The sequence below is a fragment of the Meleagris gallopavo genome, chromosome 2 (genome assembly GCF_000146605.3).
Source record: "Meleagris gallopavo isolate NT-WF06-2002-E0010 breed Aviagen turkey brand Nicholas breeding stock chromosome 2, Turkey_5.1, whole genome shotgun sequence".
In the NCBI taxonomy this organism is placed as follows: domain Eukaryota; kingdom Metazoa; phylum Chordata; class Aves; order Galliformes; family Phasianidae; genus Meleagris; species Meleagris gallopavo.
This window is the reverse complement of record NC_015012.2, coordinates 35,295,840-35,313,613: the sequence shown is the minus strand read 5'-3', so window position 1 is coordinate 35,313,613 and position 17,774 is coordinate 35,295,840. Positions and strand designations below refer to the sequence as shown.

Genomic DNA, 17,774 nt, shown 5'->3' with positions numbered 1-17,774 from the left:
ACAAAACAGGCAGTCTCTATAGGAGTGGGAAGAATCAGCAGAGGAATTTGCCTATGTCAGAAAAAGGGACTTTTGCAGGGAATCACGATGATCTGCCTGAAGCACCTCACCAGAAAACCCAAGCAGTCCTTTGGAGGCAGTGCTGGTGCAGGATGTGGTCCAGCTGTGATACCCTAGAGCCAAGGAGCAGGCAGAGCTTGGGCAGCATCAGGATGGACACCCCCTCACTGCCTCACCCAGCCACTCTGCTTGCCTGAGAGAGGCAGCTGGGGAAGGAGGGGTAGTGGTAGGAGATTCAGGTCCCCATGCCTAGGTGGCCTTCAGTCTTTTCCCCAGGGTCTCATAGCACAGAAAGTACCAGCAAGTGCTGGTTCAGTCTGTGGCCTCCTTCTGAGAGCTGTACTGACCCCTGGTCTCATCCAAAAAGGGGCAAAGACTTATATAGTGGAGCAGATTTAAAAATAAAACTGATTTTATATTATTATTCACAGTTGCTCCTCTTGATCCAGACAAGTAAATTACTCACTCCCACTTGTACCCAGCCAGATGCTGATTCAAGCTGAAGAATGCTGAGAAAATTACTCCCTCCCATGCTGAGACATTACTCCCTCCACCAGGTACTTGCAATAAAGACTTATCAGATGCAGCAAGAGAAAATGAGTGAGGAATTCCTCTGCCTCACTATGACAGGTGACAGCTTCTCCCATTAGCTGCTGCCTTGTAGCACAAAGCACATCTGTGCCTCAAGGCTAGACTCCAGTGGTAACAAGACTTATCATGGTTCCTAACTGCTGTAAGACTGTCAATAGAGACGCTTCCTTCTTGTTTCTTCTGCCAACAAATGGCTACAAGACTCCTTTCTCCCACTTTATGCTACATACAGAAATACCTGCTCCACTGGGACAGAACAGAGGTCTATCTGAATTTAATAGCCAGCCTAATGGGGTAAAAGACAACTTGCTGGAGATACTTAATTTGTTGAGTCTGATGACGCCAGTTGTGTTCAGTATCATTATAGGTGCAGCAGAGCATTAGACAATGCTATGGACAAATGCTCCATATCCTCAAACAGAGGCAGCCTCAGCAGAAAGGAGACCGAGGAGCATACAGGCACACTCATGTTCTTCTCACTGATGATGCCAAGAGAGAACTGGTGGGTACTCTGCTACTTTGGATGGCTGAACACAAATCCTCTATTCTATAACTTTATTTTAACCCTCACTGTATAACCAGAACGCTCATGCCTCCCATTTCAATCTCATTTTAGATGATATTACTGAGCCAGCAGACTAGCTGCAACGTGGAACTATATTTTCTATTTACCCCATCCCACATCCATCTCCCAGGGTCTTTGCTCAAGCAAGCCTGAATTTAATACAATCCTAACAGTCTCAGAGAGGGATCCTCTTCCTTTGCAGGCAGCCCGGTACAGCCTCTGTTTCCAATTCTGCCCTCCTTTTCCTGTGGAAGAATGGTCAGGTCTACACCAAAGTACTGTAGACCCAAGTACTCTTGGAAAATTGTTTGGACCTGATCACTTTTCACTGCTGCCATGCAGGTTATACTAGCCCCTGAATCCCTCAGGGATATTTCCAACTATCACATTCACATGTTCACCCTGATGGCTGTCCTCACAGTTTTGAACCTGTCACCTGTCTCATTTTACACTTGAAAAACAAAAATCTCTTCACCTGCTAATGCTCAGATGTGACAATGGTATGAAACCAGTCACTGCTGCAAAGCTGTATGTTTCCTGCTGCCAGGGAGACTGCATTGCAAAGATGTGTCACTGTCCCTTTCTCCCACACCAAACCCCCCGGGCGTCACCACATCCCTTCCCACTGCCAGGCAGGCGGTTGGTTGATAGTTCCTGAGGTTTTTGGAGAAATTCCTTCAGTAGGCACATGACGGTTCTTCCACTGGAGCTATTGGGCTCAGCGGCTTCAAGGTGCTGAGGGAACGGAAGGCAAAGGTGGATGGATCATACACAAAGTGAGGCGGCGGGCGGCCTCCGTTGATGCTCTGCGGGAGAATACAAAGAGTGATGAAGTCAGTACTCACATACGCTGCAAGCAGTGAGGTTTCTGCCTCAAACTCTCACTCCCTCTCTGGCATACCTCCTTGTATGAGTGGTCAACTTGTACTTGTAGCAAATAGCACCGGCCCAGGCTAGTTTCCTTGCTCCTACTCCTCCTGTGTAGAGTATGCCATCCCTCCTAAGACGGAAGTCTCTGAAATCTACATCACCAGGATTCATTGTACCTGTAGCCACTCAGTTATGCAGAACAATGTGAGGATAATCAGGAATGTATTTTTCAGAGTCCCATCACCATTGCTGGCAGAAGGCAATATATGGAAGAGAAAAATTCAGATTCACTTGTCCTTAAAGCAGGGACCTACTATGCTTTTAGAGCAGGGAGATAAACCAAGTCACTTCTGAAGACTCATTTCTCAGTTCTAATTTTCAACAGCTCTCCTGTAAGAAATTACAAATCACTGTTTCTCAAACTATGAAGTCCTAGACACACAGAAACTCTCCAGAGCTTTGGTTCCAGACTCTACAGTTTAGGCTTTCATCATTGTTTTTTCTCCCATCCCATTTACCGCATCTCTTCTTACCTGTAGTTTTTGTCTTCTCTTCCCCTCTAATTTATTTGACTTGATTCTTAAATTATCTCACTTCTAATCCATCTGCAGCCTCTCTGCTCTTTCCACATTGTAATAGACAAACACAATATTTGTTCCTGAAATCACTTCACATCCAGAAGTATTTCATTAACATTTCTGGTAATCTCCATGCTGGCAGGGAGCAAGTTTGATATTCAGAAGCTCCAGAGATTCTTCAGAATCCTGGGGAAACTAGCTGTGCCAGTGCTCAGCACTTTTGGAAATCAGACCTTCCAGGCCTTAAGTCTAGACTAGGCGGTGACACCTAAGCCAACTCTGTTTCACAATGGAGTGACTGTCCAGGCCTCTCACGAGGGCATTTCCCTGATTGTAGATTGTTTATAAGTAGAGGCAAAAATAAATGAAGACAGATTCCCAGAACAGTCCTGTCTGTAAGGTGAGTACACATATGTAGGACCTGGAGAAGGTGATGTTACCTGTAGAGCACTGGGACTGCCTGACCCATGGTTTAATTTGCACGTTACCACAACAAATTGATGAGGAATGGCTGGGAGATGCTTGGTAGAAAAAAAAAAAAAGAAAAATAATAATAATAATAATAATAATCCCACCTGAAGTCATTCAAGCTTGGTTTGTATCTTGACCTCTAAAAATAGTTCAGAGTATGGTCAAAGCAGATTTAGAGTGAGGATCCAGTGTGATATGATAGAAATGCTGCTCCTCACTAGGTCATCCTTGATCCATGGATCCCAGAGGAACAATGATGCCAAATAAGACAATTCAGCTCTAACACATAGGAAGTGTTTTCTATTCATATCTCAGGAACTTTGTTTTGGTGAGCAGAAGCACCAGTGCACTTCAAGCACAGGTCTTTCAGACAGCAGCAACCACTTATGAGATGGCACATGCGTCTCTTTCCAGAAAGCTGCCCAAGTGGCAGGGTCACCCAAAGAGTCACACCAAATTAGACAGCCCCAAAAGCTTCCAAGCCAGGCCTCAGAAGCAGCAGTCATGGCAGCAGGATCCGGAAGCCTCTACCTCCCAGATCCTGGTCAGAACTCAGCTCCATGGAGCAGTCTTCATATCAGAAATGGCCTCTCTAAAAGCCAGCACAGGCAGTGCATTCCTGCCTGTGGATCCCTCCTCTGCAAATTAAGATAGGCACTTGAGAAAGGAAAATGCCAACATGGTGCTTGGCATCAGCCGCGACTAGAGTTCCAGACAGCAAATCATGCCCTGCTACATCCCCCTGACACCCTGGCCAGCAACATAAGAAACAAGAGAGGCAGATTTAAGGGCTTTTTCTCAATAGCCACCTGCTGTGGGGTTATATATGGTGTGTGCTCTGGCAAGCCTCAGAGACGGAGGGTAACATAGCAACCCCTATTCAAATCTAAGGGGCAGAATAAATCAGCACATTTGTCCTTCTCCAGAGCAGAGAAGGTCCCCTGCCAGTGCCAAGAGGGAACAGCAACAAAGAACCTGGCAGTCCCCTCCATTTTGAGATGCCAGACAGGATTAGGCAAGGCAGCTGAATCAGTTCATTTCTGGCGAACAGCAGATGGAATAGAGGCTGGGGAAAAATGGGTTCAGAGGACAGATGAATATCATCCACAAAACTCACCAGGCTTTGGATAAGAAGGAGCCATGAGGCTGCTCTCTATGCCATCTGGGGCCACGACGCATAAGCAGAGCACCCTCTCAGAGCACCACAAGGGAGATGGGCACAGAGCAAGTGTGGAGGCAAAGTACAAGGACATGAGAAGACAGCAAGATGCGGAGACTCACAGGCAATTGGGCGGCTTCAAGTAAGTTCATATTGCACCCCATTGTGATGCCTCTCAAGCAGCAACATGATGATGGCTTTTGACAGCACAACCACCACAACTGCAGGCAAGGGCAGGGCAGGAAGGACTTCATGTCTAAGTGCAGGTGTAGGAGAGGCAGTAATGCAATTACCTCCATAAGACGACTGTTCCACAATTGTTTATAACTTCGAGCAGCATGGGGCTCTCTTTTGCCTGTATGGCTGATGACAGAGCAGCAGCTCTGCTAGGGACCTTGATGGAAAGAAGAATGAGCACCAGCACCAAATTGGCCCACTCTTCACAGAAGTTTGTGTCTCCTCTGGAGCTTGTATCCTGCTATGGGGATGACTGGCCCTGATATGACTTAGTCCCTGACACCATTTGGGATCTCAGCATGCGGTGGTCTAGCTTTGATGAGCAATACAAAGCAAAACTCCCTAGATCTGCTCTCAGAACAAGGGATAGGGCTGGCTGCCAGAGAGGGAAACACGTTCCTCCTATCCTGCTGCTTGATCCAACTGTCTCCCTGGAGTCAGTGCAAGTGTCCAGGCCATCCTGCCCTTCTCCTCACATACCCAGCACCAGTCTGTGATGCTAGGGATGTCGCTTTGACTAAGGCAGGCTGTTTGGATTGCTCCAGCTACAGCAGGCCCTGGGGAGCTTGCCACAAACCTTCCTGACAGCCCTCGCTGAGCAACCCCAGGCTGACTGTCTCAGCAGCTCCCCAGCGTACAAACACTCTGCATTTGACATTAAAGCCCAGTATGATCACTCTAGTGGTATTCTGGCAGCTGGGTAACTTGCATAAAATGGAGCCTAATATGGGCCCTGTGCTAAAGGGGATCATTAACCAGAGCTCTCAATTTGTTAAGCAATGTGTTTACACAGCTGGAAAACAGCCCGAGAAGTAAACCACTGCTGGCAAGAGGGCAACACATGGTGGGGTGTATGCTCTGTCACACTCACTTGTGCCCACTTGCACACAGTTTGTGCAGACTTACCTGCTCTCACACACCTCATATTTCATACCCCCTGTACACATGCATTTTCTCAGTCACTTGTCCACGCTTCCCTGTGCATGCGCCAACTTCCGAACTACAGAAGGAGCTGTTCCCACCCATATGGACCTTGTCCACTCACACCTCAAGTCAAGCAGGGCCTTGGATGGGGCTGAGCTTCCTCAGCATCCCAAGGGCAGCTCAGAGGAGCATAGCTCCTCACTAGGCTTATACAACTGTCTGGAGCACAAGTTAGTTTCAGTACCTGTAAGCATTTGTACACCCAATTCAAGTTAAATTAGCCCCAAGTAAGCTAACTTGTGTGTTACCCACGTTTCAGGCAACTGCGCACGTACAGCCTTGGTCACACGAGTTCATCTGCATGCACAGACATGTGCACATTCCCTCCTTCATACACACTTCCCACTTACAAACAGTATTATTACCAATAAATACAGGTGGTAAATAAGCAACTAGCCTTGAAACACATTAACAAAAAGTACTCCTCAAGATGGTATGAACTGTGACTGGATGCAAGTGTCCCAAAGATGACCAGTGAGATAACACAGAAAAAATGTACAACTTCAATAATATCAGCAGCTCCCAGAAAGTAGAAATGGACAACTGCTCTATAAATGCACCTACAAAATAACTGTATATTTTGGCAAGGAAAAAGTAAACAGAAAATCCAAATACATAAAAGGTAAATCTACTAATACAAAACACTACATTGCTCCCAGAAACGTCCCCCTTGCCACAATGACGTCTAGAGAAATATTTAAGGTGCATAGAGTGAAATATATTAATTTTGGACTGAAAACTCCATGGAAATGTGGTTTTCTTATTTAGACAAAGAAGAAGCAAGCACAGCCCCAAGTACACTTTCAGATGTGGAAATAACAATCACAAAAGGAGAAGGAAAAAATGAAGTTATCTAACACAACAATGGCCTAGAAGGGAGCAGTAGAGCTAGGGATGATACAAAACTATGATCTGCTTAATACTCTTTGGTTCTCTTTCATAAGAGCTCTAGCATCCTGGCAGCATCCAAAAATCAGACCAGTTTGTGCACCCTGCCAACCCATTCCCTATTCAGGGCCAAGACACCACAGGAATCCCTTCTCTCCTGCCTTTGGGCCCCAGTAGCTGGGAAATGCTGCTGAACTTCATTGAAAGAATTACGCCTTCCAGTGGTGGACACCTCTCAGTGGTGGGTGAATGATCCCTTTGCAGTCTGGAGACTGACTTATTGTAAGTCCTTTGGGGTGAAAGGCACCATGTAATTGCAAGTTGTAAAGGCGCATCCGATTCCCACCACCACCCTGTGTGGAAAGGAATAAATCCCCAAGAGAGCCTTGGCAAAGACAGATGCCCATGATGCTGCTGGTTTGTGAGACAGCTGCCTTGCCCAGGGTGAGCAGAGCCAGAGGTAGTGCCCACATTCAGGCAATGCACAGAGAGAGCAGAGGCTGGATGACTACGCAGTGCAGCATGGACAGTGCTTTTAATTCCATTTTGCTCTCCTTCTTTTCACCTATGCCAAGTTGTTAGAAAAGAAACTGGTGACACTTCAGCCTTGATGTGGGAAACAATCATGATGTGAGCAAGAAGGGGGGACCCTGGGCCTGCTTCTAGTCACAGCTCTGATCTTGGACATGGTCCTGACTAAGCAACTTCCCATCATCTATGCCTCAGCTTCTCCTGTGTAAAACAGGAGCATAATGCGTTAACCACAGTCAGGCAGCCAGGATGAATTAACATCTATGTGTTGTAATCTTCTAATGGGAAGTAATTTTCTTTCAATTACAGTCTTGCTTTAGGCAGTTTTCAAGACATCGTCATTGACAAGCAGGACCAGCTTCTCCAGTGGAGCAGCTATTCACATCTAACTGCTTCTTCATAAGCCTCTGACAATTTATTTAGGTCACAAGCTAGGAACAGACCAAAAAATAACCTTTCAAAGGCAAACTCCTTCCCATCTGTCTCCTCACTACCTCCAGGTTCAGTTTGATTTCAGGAGATAGCCAGAAGATAGACCTTGACGTAATATCAATTTAGAACTACTCTTCTCCCTTCTCTTTCAAGAAAAATAATGATCCATTCCTAATGCTGCTCCAATGAAGAAGAGCAGAACTTTGCAGTCAGCACTGTTTTTCTCTTTTGTCCATTACCTCTCCTTAAAAACTGAGAGGAAGGGAAGGCCTGTCCTTCTCCACCAACATAAGGCTGCCTAACACCTGCATCCTTCTGTGCATTGCAAAGACCAGTTCAATAGTTTACAAACACAACTCCATTTCCCTTAAACACCACCAACAAAAAAACAATTATCAAACATTTGCAGAAGTGTGTGTAGAGTTGTCAGATGGCAACTACCAGAGGTGCCACCAGATAGGCAACATAGAACTTCTTGTAAGGCACTTCAAAGGGCCAGGCAAATGCTGGTCATTTGCTCAAGAGCAGAAATAGGCCAGGTCCAGTTCCAGGTCCTCACTGGCACCAGCGTAACAAGTCTTCCTTCTCACCCCCACACATCTTTGAGATGTGTATCTGAGAAAGCTGACTACAAACTGATTTTGCTTGCCTTACACTCTGAAGGATGGAGAGTGCACAATGAAAAGGCACAGATGGGTTACTTGGAGGGGCAGATTTCAGTGCTCACTGGCCAATTTGGGGAACTCATCATCCCAAGGTGTCAGTGAAGATCATGTTCTGAAGGCCACACAAATCTCTCAGGAACAAGTTGAATGAATCCACATTTCCTGTAACTACAGGATGTGTCTTATCACCACCTTCTTTCCCAACAAAGTATGGCCTGTGCTTCCCTGTACACACCTGCAGCAGTTCCTGCACAAAGACCATAGTCCACATATTCCAGAGTACAAGGAGAAGGCACAAGAACACTCTTGTCTACACATAAGTAGAACCCTCTCTCTCCTCCCCAGCTTTCTCTCTTCAGCCTTCTCTGCATGGTAAGAACATCCTCCCTACCTCAAGTGAATGCAGCCAGCTGCCCTCACAGTACCTTCAGGCCAGGAGCCCCAGGTTGGGTTCCTCCTTCCAGGCCTGTATATGGTGCACACTTGGGCATGTGTGGCTTCCAGTTTGCGTGGGGTCAGGGTATCCAGCCAGGCAGGCTGGCACAGAGCAGCACACCGCTTTCAATTTAAAGGGAACCCAAATTAAAACTGCAAAGTGAGTATTAATTATCCTGGCATGAGCAGGCTGCAAACATATGCTGACGCAGTGCTCTTGCCTCTGGTCAAACCGCTCCAGCTGCGGAAGCCAAGCGCAGGAAGTGGGTGTATCATGGGAGGTATGTGTGAGAAAAGAGGATTATGGCACTGGGGACTGGGAGAAGGAATGGATGCCAGGTTCCCACAGCCACGTAAACAAAGGGGAGCAGGGAGCAACAGCGGTGAGCATGGATGCAATGGTAAAAGACATGCTTGATCTACCATCTTGGACTTGAAAGTCTATCAGAGAAAGATAGTGGAAGAGCCACTGTGACCCTCCAGCTGTCTTCTACCCTTCTCTCTCTGCACCACCATACAGGTATAACCAAAAAGCTACCAAATCCATCTCTCAATGACATGTGATTTGCCACCCTGCAAGCCCCTTCTTAGCCACACACCCCAGCTCCTGAACCACAGCCACCGCCTCCATTCTATGTCTCCTCACCCTTGCTCCTAAACCGGACCCATAACCCACGCCATACTGCAAACACAAGGGCAAAACTGAGAATAGGATCACAGAACCCTGATTCACCAACTACTCACTGCTTTTCCAGTGCTGTATGGATTATGAAACTCTCAATTACTCCTGAGCATCTATTCTGCAAGCACTTACACGGATTAACGGGTGCAGGGGCATACATGGCATGAATTTATGAAAAGCAGGAAGCAATGAAAATTCTTCTATTTAATGGAGCAGAGTAAAGAGACAAGTCCCTCCTCGAGATGCTATGGAAAGTCTGAAGGCTAATTAGCCTTTGCCATAAAATCCAATAAAGGCAGTGCTAAATAAAACAATGTCTGGAACCAGATATTTGGGATAGTTTTTAAACAGACAGAGGCATTCCCACCTCAGCTAGACTATATCCCTCCCCACGCTGCCTTCTGTCACAAATTACTGAGATCAAGGCCTTACGTTCTCCAGGGCCAGCCATCAATACACAAATCTTCAGCAGGTAGTTCACTGGCTTGGCTGAGAGAAACATGGAGGGAGCTGGTTTCCCCAGAAGGCCAATAGATATTCACGCTCTCACCTCATGGAGAGGACCTTCTCCATTTTGTTCAGCAGAGAGTTGCCCATTATCTGGAGAAAAATGCCTGTCTAGGTTACTAGAGTACTAAAAGCTCCATGAGGGGACTCTGCCCAGCAAGTAATTCAAAGATGTGAATGGTAAGGGAGGTGAGCCTCTCTTGCTGCTTCTAAAGGGCAAGATTTGGTTTAGGCACTCAGACACATACTAAACACAACCAGGAGTGACAGACAAACTGTCAGCAAGCCACCCGAGATATCAGAGCTGTTTAGACTGCATGGTATGATATGAATAAGGATGCAGCTCAAGGAATGCGGTCTGAAGATCAAAGCCCATTTTCTGGTTTCTCAGTTTAACTCTGAAATTGCAATCATGATATTTTCTTCTGCTCATTTAGCAATGCTCGCAAAGCGCCTTGGGAATCTACAGTGGAAGGAATAACATGTTGTACGTATGTACACACACAAAGAATCTTCTGACTTGTGAAATCTTTACTGTTTACCATGCAGCCAGAAACAGGCTTGCACCTAATCTTGCTCTGTCAACTTGCATGCCTCATATTTATGAATATATCAGGCCTCTGCCAAGACAGCTCAGCTCTAAGCTGAGAAGGTCCTCTGTTTTAGGAGGATATTCAGCGTGTTTCTGCATCGGTCTTTTAGGCTGCAAACGTGAGAGATAAGCGTCAGGGAAGTCATTCCTGGGATCTGGCCACTATTCAAGCAGGGGATGTTCTGAAGAACTGATAAAATCAATGCAAGAGTACAAGTGGTTTATGTTCCAATTTAAAATTCTTATTTTATTTTTTACATAGCAGAAAACACCTATCTGATCAGGCAGATTATCAGATTGGCTTTGAAATCCTTACTCTCTGCCTGTCCCAACAAGAGTTCTCAAGCTAGCCAGGGGCTCACCAGTTGTGTCTTCTACCCACCTACTGTGCCTGAGATAAGCCCAGCTGCTGCCCCTGAGCTAAGCTCCATCCGTCTCTTTCAGAGACTACATGCAGGAGTTCATGATGGAAAAACAAGGTACGCGACTGAAGTGGGAGCCTTACCCCAAGAGGGCCTGGACAACAGAAGACTTGTGATACTATAGATAGATTCTAGAAAATGGGTCTCTGCATTCTGCAGAGCTGCCTGCATCTGATCAAGCAAGGTCAAGGGCTGAGAAAATTAATGCTCATACAGTCATCCTCCTTTCAAAACTAAGGACATGCCTCCACGTAACACTCAACCATGCACATGTGCTCTACTTATTAAAATATGCACACATACATGAGCTCCTCTCATTCATACCTAAGACCCTCCTTCCACTTACAGACAAGACACTGGCTGACACACTGAGATATGAGCAATCAAATCTGCATACAGACATCTGCTTCACTGTGCAACACCTCTGTGTGCCACGTCTACCCCTCACTTTGCACTGAAGCACGCTATGTTACACATGCATCCATATACATCCATACTTCATACACACACTGTCACCTCCAATTTATCCCCACTTGCCTACCCATAGGGCCTGATTCTCCTGTTCCCTTACTTAGGGCAGATGGGCAGAGGGAGAGAAGGGAAATTTAATTAGTACTTTCTCCTTACCTGACCTCTCACAGCAGTTATTATCCAAAACGTTTCAAACATCACTAAGCTGCTGCTTAGTCTAGGTTCTTGGGCTTGTCATATCTCTGTTCCATCACCTCACTTAAGAAGAGCTGCTCAGAGAGTGGAAAGGCTGTAGCCTAACACCACTGGAAACTGAGGTACAACAAATAAGGACAAGGTCGCATCTTAGCATTCAAACAGCATGCAGAAAAGCAGAAGCCAGCCTGGGTCACCTGCTCCAGAAAGGCTCCCAAGGAGTACAAACATTTTCAAGGACTGAAAATGTTCTGGTACCAGATGGCAGAGACAGTCTGTCTCTATCTAGCCCTCCTCAGCGAGGCTCTTCCAGAAGAAGGAGGAGGAACAGCATAGATGGGATGATGCATGAAAGTACATCACTTTGTGTCCTTATATATCAGCAAAGCCCTGAGACATCAAGATAATAAAAATATCAGCCAGGAAGAGTGTATTTTTAAGAGCACGTTATCTTACAACCACACGCGACACTGTCTTCAGCAAAAATAGCATGAAAATGTTTCACTGACATCACAGTGCTAAGCATGTCTACTATCTAGTTGGTCACTTTTCCCTTCAATGTGAGGGTTATGGTGACAGTAAGACATGCAGAAAGCAGCAGAATATAGCAAGAAAATAGATCTCTGATTCAAATCTTTTCAAAAAAATAAATAAAAATAAAAGATAAAAATAAAAATTATGAGGCAGCACTGCTTCTCTGCTGGCCTGTTCCTCAACTCAGTTCATTCACTGCATCTTCATCCATTTCTACTCTGTCTGGATGTGGCTGCCTACCCAAGATCACTGCACACTTTTTACCTGTGCTGAAACAGGAGCATTGTACACCAGGACTTTCCAGGGCTATAGCAACACAAGTTCATGTGATGACATTTCCTGTTCAGACATGCAGACAGTTGTCAGATTTCTCCTGTAATAGCTCAACAACCTATTTGTGAGATCTCTCTCAATTTCTCCAACCCCCAGTAGCAGAGTCACAACACCAAACCTCTGTTAGCAAACAGAGCAATAGAGAACCAGGCTTATAACCTGGCCTTCTGCTGTCACCCTTTGCAAAAAGCTGTATTTAGTGCCTTAAGTTACTGAGTGCTAGGGAAAAAGCCAAAAATCACAGAATGAGGCTGGCAGGTGCCTGTGGAATAAGCATCTAGTTCAAAGTCCACATTCTGAGAGTGGTTAGTTACGACGTGTTACCCAAGGCTGTGTCCAGGCATGTTTTGAGTATCTTCAAGCGACTCCACAAGCTCTCGGGGCAACCAGAATTTCCTGTGTTTTAGTTAGTGCCCGTTATCTCTTGACCTTTCCCTGGGCACCGCTGAGAAGGAACTTTGTGCCAAGCGTATCTCACTGGCTGGACTGAGGTTTCCCTTTGTGTGGTAAGCACAGCAACATCCTTCAGAGGTATGGATCTCCCTCAGCTGCTCCCAGAGCAGAGGCACCTCAGCAAGATATTCGGCTGGGGGCCTGCTGCCTCCTCCCTAAGCTGTGTACACAGAAGTAGGCACTTGCAATTGCTTGAAAAACAGGAGCAAAAATGCTCATCTACCCAGCACCTCTGCTACCACGACAGATCAATTGGAGACTGAAGTATCATTTGCTATTGTCATGGAAACCGCACGAACAACTCAGGTAGCGACACACTGTACCAGCTCAGCAAGGCTGGCCAGAGAGCGTGGATGCTGTGCCATCTGTCAGAAAGGTGTGCTCTCTATTTCTGCTGTTTATTTTAGTGTGAGCTGACATGAGCTCAGCAGGGAGCGGAGGGATGATTCTGTCTCTCAGATTCTCCAGAGGCACACAGAAAGCTGCAATAACGAGCTCATGGTGCGGGGGGAAACAGCTCTGAGGTGCCCTTGAAATCCCAGGGGCTGCAGGGCTACTAGCAGTAGCAGTACTAAAGTTAACTGTAGTCTAGGGACACCTAGGAAAAAAAGAAAAAAAAAAAAAAAAAGAATAAGGAAAGTATGAGGGACAAGGCTAAAAGGTAGGTGGTAAATACATTGGAGTAAAACACAGCAGCTGCATTAGCATAGGTCAGGTACAACCTGATGCTCAGAATCAGAATGCTCAGAGGGCACAGGAGAAAATAGCTCAAGTGGAAACAATTCAGGCAGCTGCACAAGAGAATACAAAGCAGATTGGGATTAATCGTGCATCAGAAGCATCAGATCATGGTAGAGCTGGAAGACAGGACAGAAGTGCTATAGCTCTGTGCATATGAGGGGTGAGAGAAACACCACCAGCTGCATACAAGGCTCTAAGCCAGTCTTACTTGCTCCTCCTCTCAGTAACAAAGTCACCCACAAAGTGGTGATGGGAAAGGGCACTCAACTGCATGCAACAGTAGCAATTCTGGGTACACAAAAGCATCAGTCCTTGGAGAGTCCTGGTCTGCTATTCACCCCTCCTGCAAGGCATCCTTGCTGGTTATAATTGCTATGTAGTAGTTTCACTGCAAAATTCTTCACTCCAAGCTGGTTTGTTCATGTATTGCAAATATGAGAAGGATCATGTGGGGTTCTGAAGACTTAACCGCTTATTTTGGCTGCAATGTACAAGGCACACCTCCCTGCAGTGCCACACAGCACTGACTGAAAAAAAGCCAAAGTATCCACAGAGGAGACAGGCTGGCTAAAGAGTCAAGGGATGGTGTACTAGGGAGAAAGCCTAAGAGGTGCAAACAGCACAACATGGAAGAAACCTAGACCTGCTACGTTTGTGTGCACTCAAGAATAGGAGATGCTCAGACACTGCAGTGTCATTCCATCTGTAAAGCCATCCAAGCAATCTAGACTAGCGCTGTCATCTGGAGATCACCCATCCCACATCCCTTACAGCTCTGCTGACATCAGTGCAGCACATAGCTACAGTCCTTGTCTGGACTACCTACCAATACCTCTCATCCATGTTAAGCATCACTGGATAACTTGGATCAACATTTCTGCTCAAGAGGGATCCAAATGACACTTTACAGGATGGCTATGCATAACTGCATGAATTCATAGCATGAGATGTAGAGTTCCTCTCCAATGAAGCAGGAACCCCTGGTCTCCAAAATGGAAAATATTGTTAGCTTCATTAGATCCCAATTTAGATCTGCAACTACCATTTATCCTCTGGATTTGTAACTTTTATTATGCAGCTGATCAAGCCAAAGAAACCTCCAGAGATAATCTTCTTGGCACAGGTTTTCAAGGACTATCACCACATTCAGAAATATGTGGAAAGATGAAGTGCACCACAAAAGAGCAACTTACACGAATTTTAATAACTCTAGTCTTCATTCCACAATTCTTCTTCAGCAGCATCTTCTGAAAGAGAAGTAGAATCCAGGGATTAGTAGCAGAAGCATGAGGGAACAGAGAGAGAGAGAGGTTGTAGGAAGTCTCTATTAATACCTAATTACCAAACAAGATGGATAGATGGATGGATGGTTTAAGGGAGATATGAAAGACAAGAATATATGAATCATCGGAAGTGGCCATCAAGGAATCAGCCTAACCTGAGATTCTTTTGCACAGCCTAGACAGTCCTCCAGCACTGGCCAGTGTGCCAGGTTTCAAAAGAAAGTAGAAGGAATGCCACAGAAAAAGAAATGAAACAACTGCTTAAAAAGAAGTTAATTCCTAACTTCTGCCAATTAGTGGTTAGACTCTGCCCTGAAGCAGGTGAATTTGTCTTCCTTTTATGAAGAAAAAAATAGTCTTTTTAACGTATATGTGGATGTTCCCATTATTTAACAGCAAATTTTATTATGTCTACCTATTTAGAATTACAAAATGAAGCAAAAGTACCTGCCCATAGTCCTAAATCCCTTTGCTATACAATGAAGAGCCATTAAAGCTGTCATAACATGAACCACATGACCCAGCATACAGGATATACCTAAAACAGTAATTACTCTGTGTAATTTCAGAAATAAACAGGTGAGATGCAGTTCTACCCCAGTTCTGAGGCAGCACTTTCAAACTTGGCAAGTGAACAAAGTAATTCTTTCCCCTCAAAAACAAACAAACAAGCAAAACAAAACCCTCAAAGTGGAAAAATATGGTTTGAAACCACTTTCTCCATTAAAAGTACTTCAACTACACTGTTCATAGTTAAAATCTTATTATGGGGATACATCAGGCAAGAGATTCTCTGTCAGCTTTTGAAAGAAATATTTTCCTAGCTCCTGTTTTCTACCTTTCCAGTTGGAAAGCTATGTGATGTGTGGAAAAACACTTCCCTCCCACAAACACACTTTAACAAAGCAACTGAAGCGTTTCTCTAATTGTATTAATAATACAGAAAACTTGTGGAAAAACATCCCTCCATCCTACTAACACTGACAGTAAATAGTAAGTCCTTGCTGCTTTCTTGCTCCTGTTGTTTCAAGTCTTCCTTCTTTTTCCAGTTAAAAGAAAAAAAAAAGCAACACAGTAAAGGACTAGAAACTCGAAAAAGCTTAAAAAAAAAAACCAAACCAAAACCAAACAACCACACAACAAAACACACATATGCACCCCCACTTCCAAATTCAGAAAAACAGGCAAACAAACAAAACCTGGCAACAGTGCCCAAAAGAACAAACACTTATTTCTATAGGAAGTACTTGTGCAGTAGGAATCCCACTCTCCCAACAGCTTCTGCCATTCTACACTCCACAAATATATCTTTGCAGAGCTAATCTACACACCCTCCCCTAAGCTGGAAAGGGGGCTGGAAATCCACGTTTCTACACACATCAGCTACTCAGATCCAAAATCCAGCCCTCAGCACTCAGTGCACACCTATATTGTCTGGCAAAGAGAAGGACTCTGCAACACATCTTGAAGCCTGTGCATGTGTACTTTGGGGTCTGAGGAAAGTACAAACATCCACAGGAGTGAAGGTAAGTGCTACAGTGATTTCTGCAATTTTTCTTTTAATTTTCTTTAATTTATCTTTTGCAGATAAATCCCAATCTTATTTCTGTTAGTCATCAGAGGGCTCATTTGTGGCCACACCCAATGCCTCTGCCCCTCAGTCTGACTTGGAAAGGCTGCCATGTCAGCACAGACCCAGGGTTTCTAACCAGAAAGGACTCAACGTGTCTCTGCACAAACCAGGTAAGCTACATAACAAAAGCCACAAGTCCATTGGTGGGATAAAACGTGCAAGAGAAAGTGGAGTCAGGTAATGAAAGTGAGAATTGGAACTCATGATGCCAATCCCTATTGTTTGAAGGAGGAACACTGTTAGAGCAGGACATATCCTGCCATACCCATTTAACTACAAGTTGGAAAATCTGTGTGGTTGTGTAGACTTTCTGCTTCTTCAGACAGCTGTAAAGCTCGGCTTCACAGTACTTGGGCGAATCCCCAGGGATGGAGGAGCAAGGCAGCAACACTGCATTCTGCAGGGCTTCAGAAACACCATGGGATCCTCTGCTGAAAGGGGAAAAGCACAATACTTTCCAGTCTATCCCAATGCCTAGCAAGGTCCCATACTCTGATCCCCTTATGACTCCATGAGGGTGCCACAAAACTCACTATTTCCCAACTACACATTAACAGAGGCAGCAAAACCTTAAATAAATTCACTCTTCTCATATTAGGACAACTAGAGAGGAACAACAGAGACGTAATTACACCTTTTAGAAGAGATGACAAAGACTGACTGAAAAGCCTGAACAAGCCGTGGGTGGATGACAACCAGCCAGACTTCACTAGGAGGAATTCAAATGCTCAGCTGTATCTGAAGTCCTACGCTTCTGGCAGAAAACAGAGGTGCTCTTTTCACTGAAGTTGTCATGCCAAGCCTTAATGGTAAAAGGATCTTAACGCTATTTGCTACAATTCAAGGACGTTACATTTTGTAGTAAGAACAAGATGCTCTACAGAACAATTTGTGTTAGCTGTAATCTCCAGTGTGCTATTTGATAGACTTGATACTAAAATCCAAATACAATACTCCCTCATCTGCAGTTTGTAAACGTGGAGCACAAACCTCAGCAGAGGAAACCCTCTGGAATAGTTGGGTTTTCCTGTTACTACTTAAACTGGAAGCATGGCAAGACACTGATGCTGCGCTCTTCCAGCTTCACTGCAAGAGTCCAAGAGAGTCAGTCAGAAGAAAAACAAAAAACAAAAAACACCAGGAGGAGGAACAGAAGAGACAGAGAACAAGCAAGCCACACGATCCTGCAGCTGAGAATGAATAAACAGAAGGCCAGTTACTGAATATTATTCTATTTAACCAAATTGCTTTCACCTCACTTGCAGCCACACACTCTCTGTGCCCAGCACAGTAAAGCCATGCTTTAGAGAATGTAAGCAACACATCTTTGTAGGGCTTTCCATCACTTGGTTTTCTCTCCCCTTGCCAAACCTGAGCAAAGTTTTGCAGAAGGAAGCTGCAACGCTGTAGTGCCTAGCAACAGCTGGGGACTTTCCACAGCAGCCTCTCCTCATCCTCCCTT

The 17,774-nt window shown here is 45.1% G+C and overlaps 1 protein-coding gene across 5 annotated transcripts in view; it reads right to left on the bottom strand.

The window, feature by feature from the left end:
• Positions 1-230: 230 nt before the first annotated feature.
• Positions 231-17,774, bottom strand: part of LOC100545312 — a 43,294-nt gene continuing 25,750 nt past the window's right edge. For 2 of the 5 annotated variants that reach the window (XM_031552411.1, XM_031552413.1), the window contains one exon: positions 231-2,022. In XM_031552411.1, the coding sequence (XP_031408271.1) occupies positions 1,982-2,022 (41 nt within the window). In that variant the 3' untranslated portion in view covers positions 231-1,981. Of the gene's footprint in view, positions 2,023-14,589; positions 14,644-17,774 lie in introns of all 5 variants that reach the window. The other 3 variants (XM_010706976.3, XM_031552410.1, XM_031552412.1) reach the window with 3 other exon arrangements.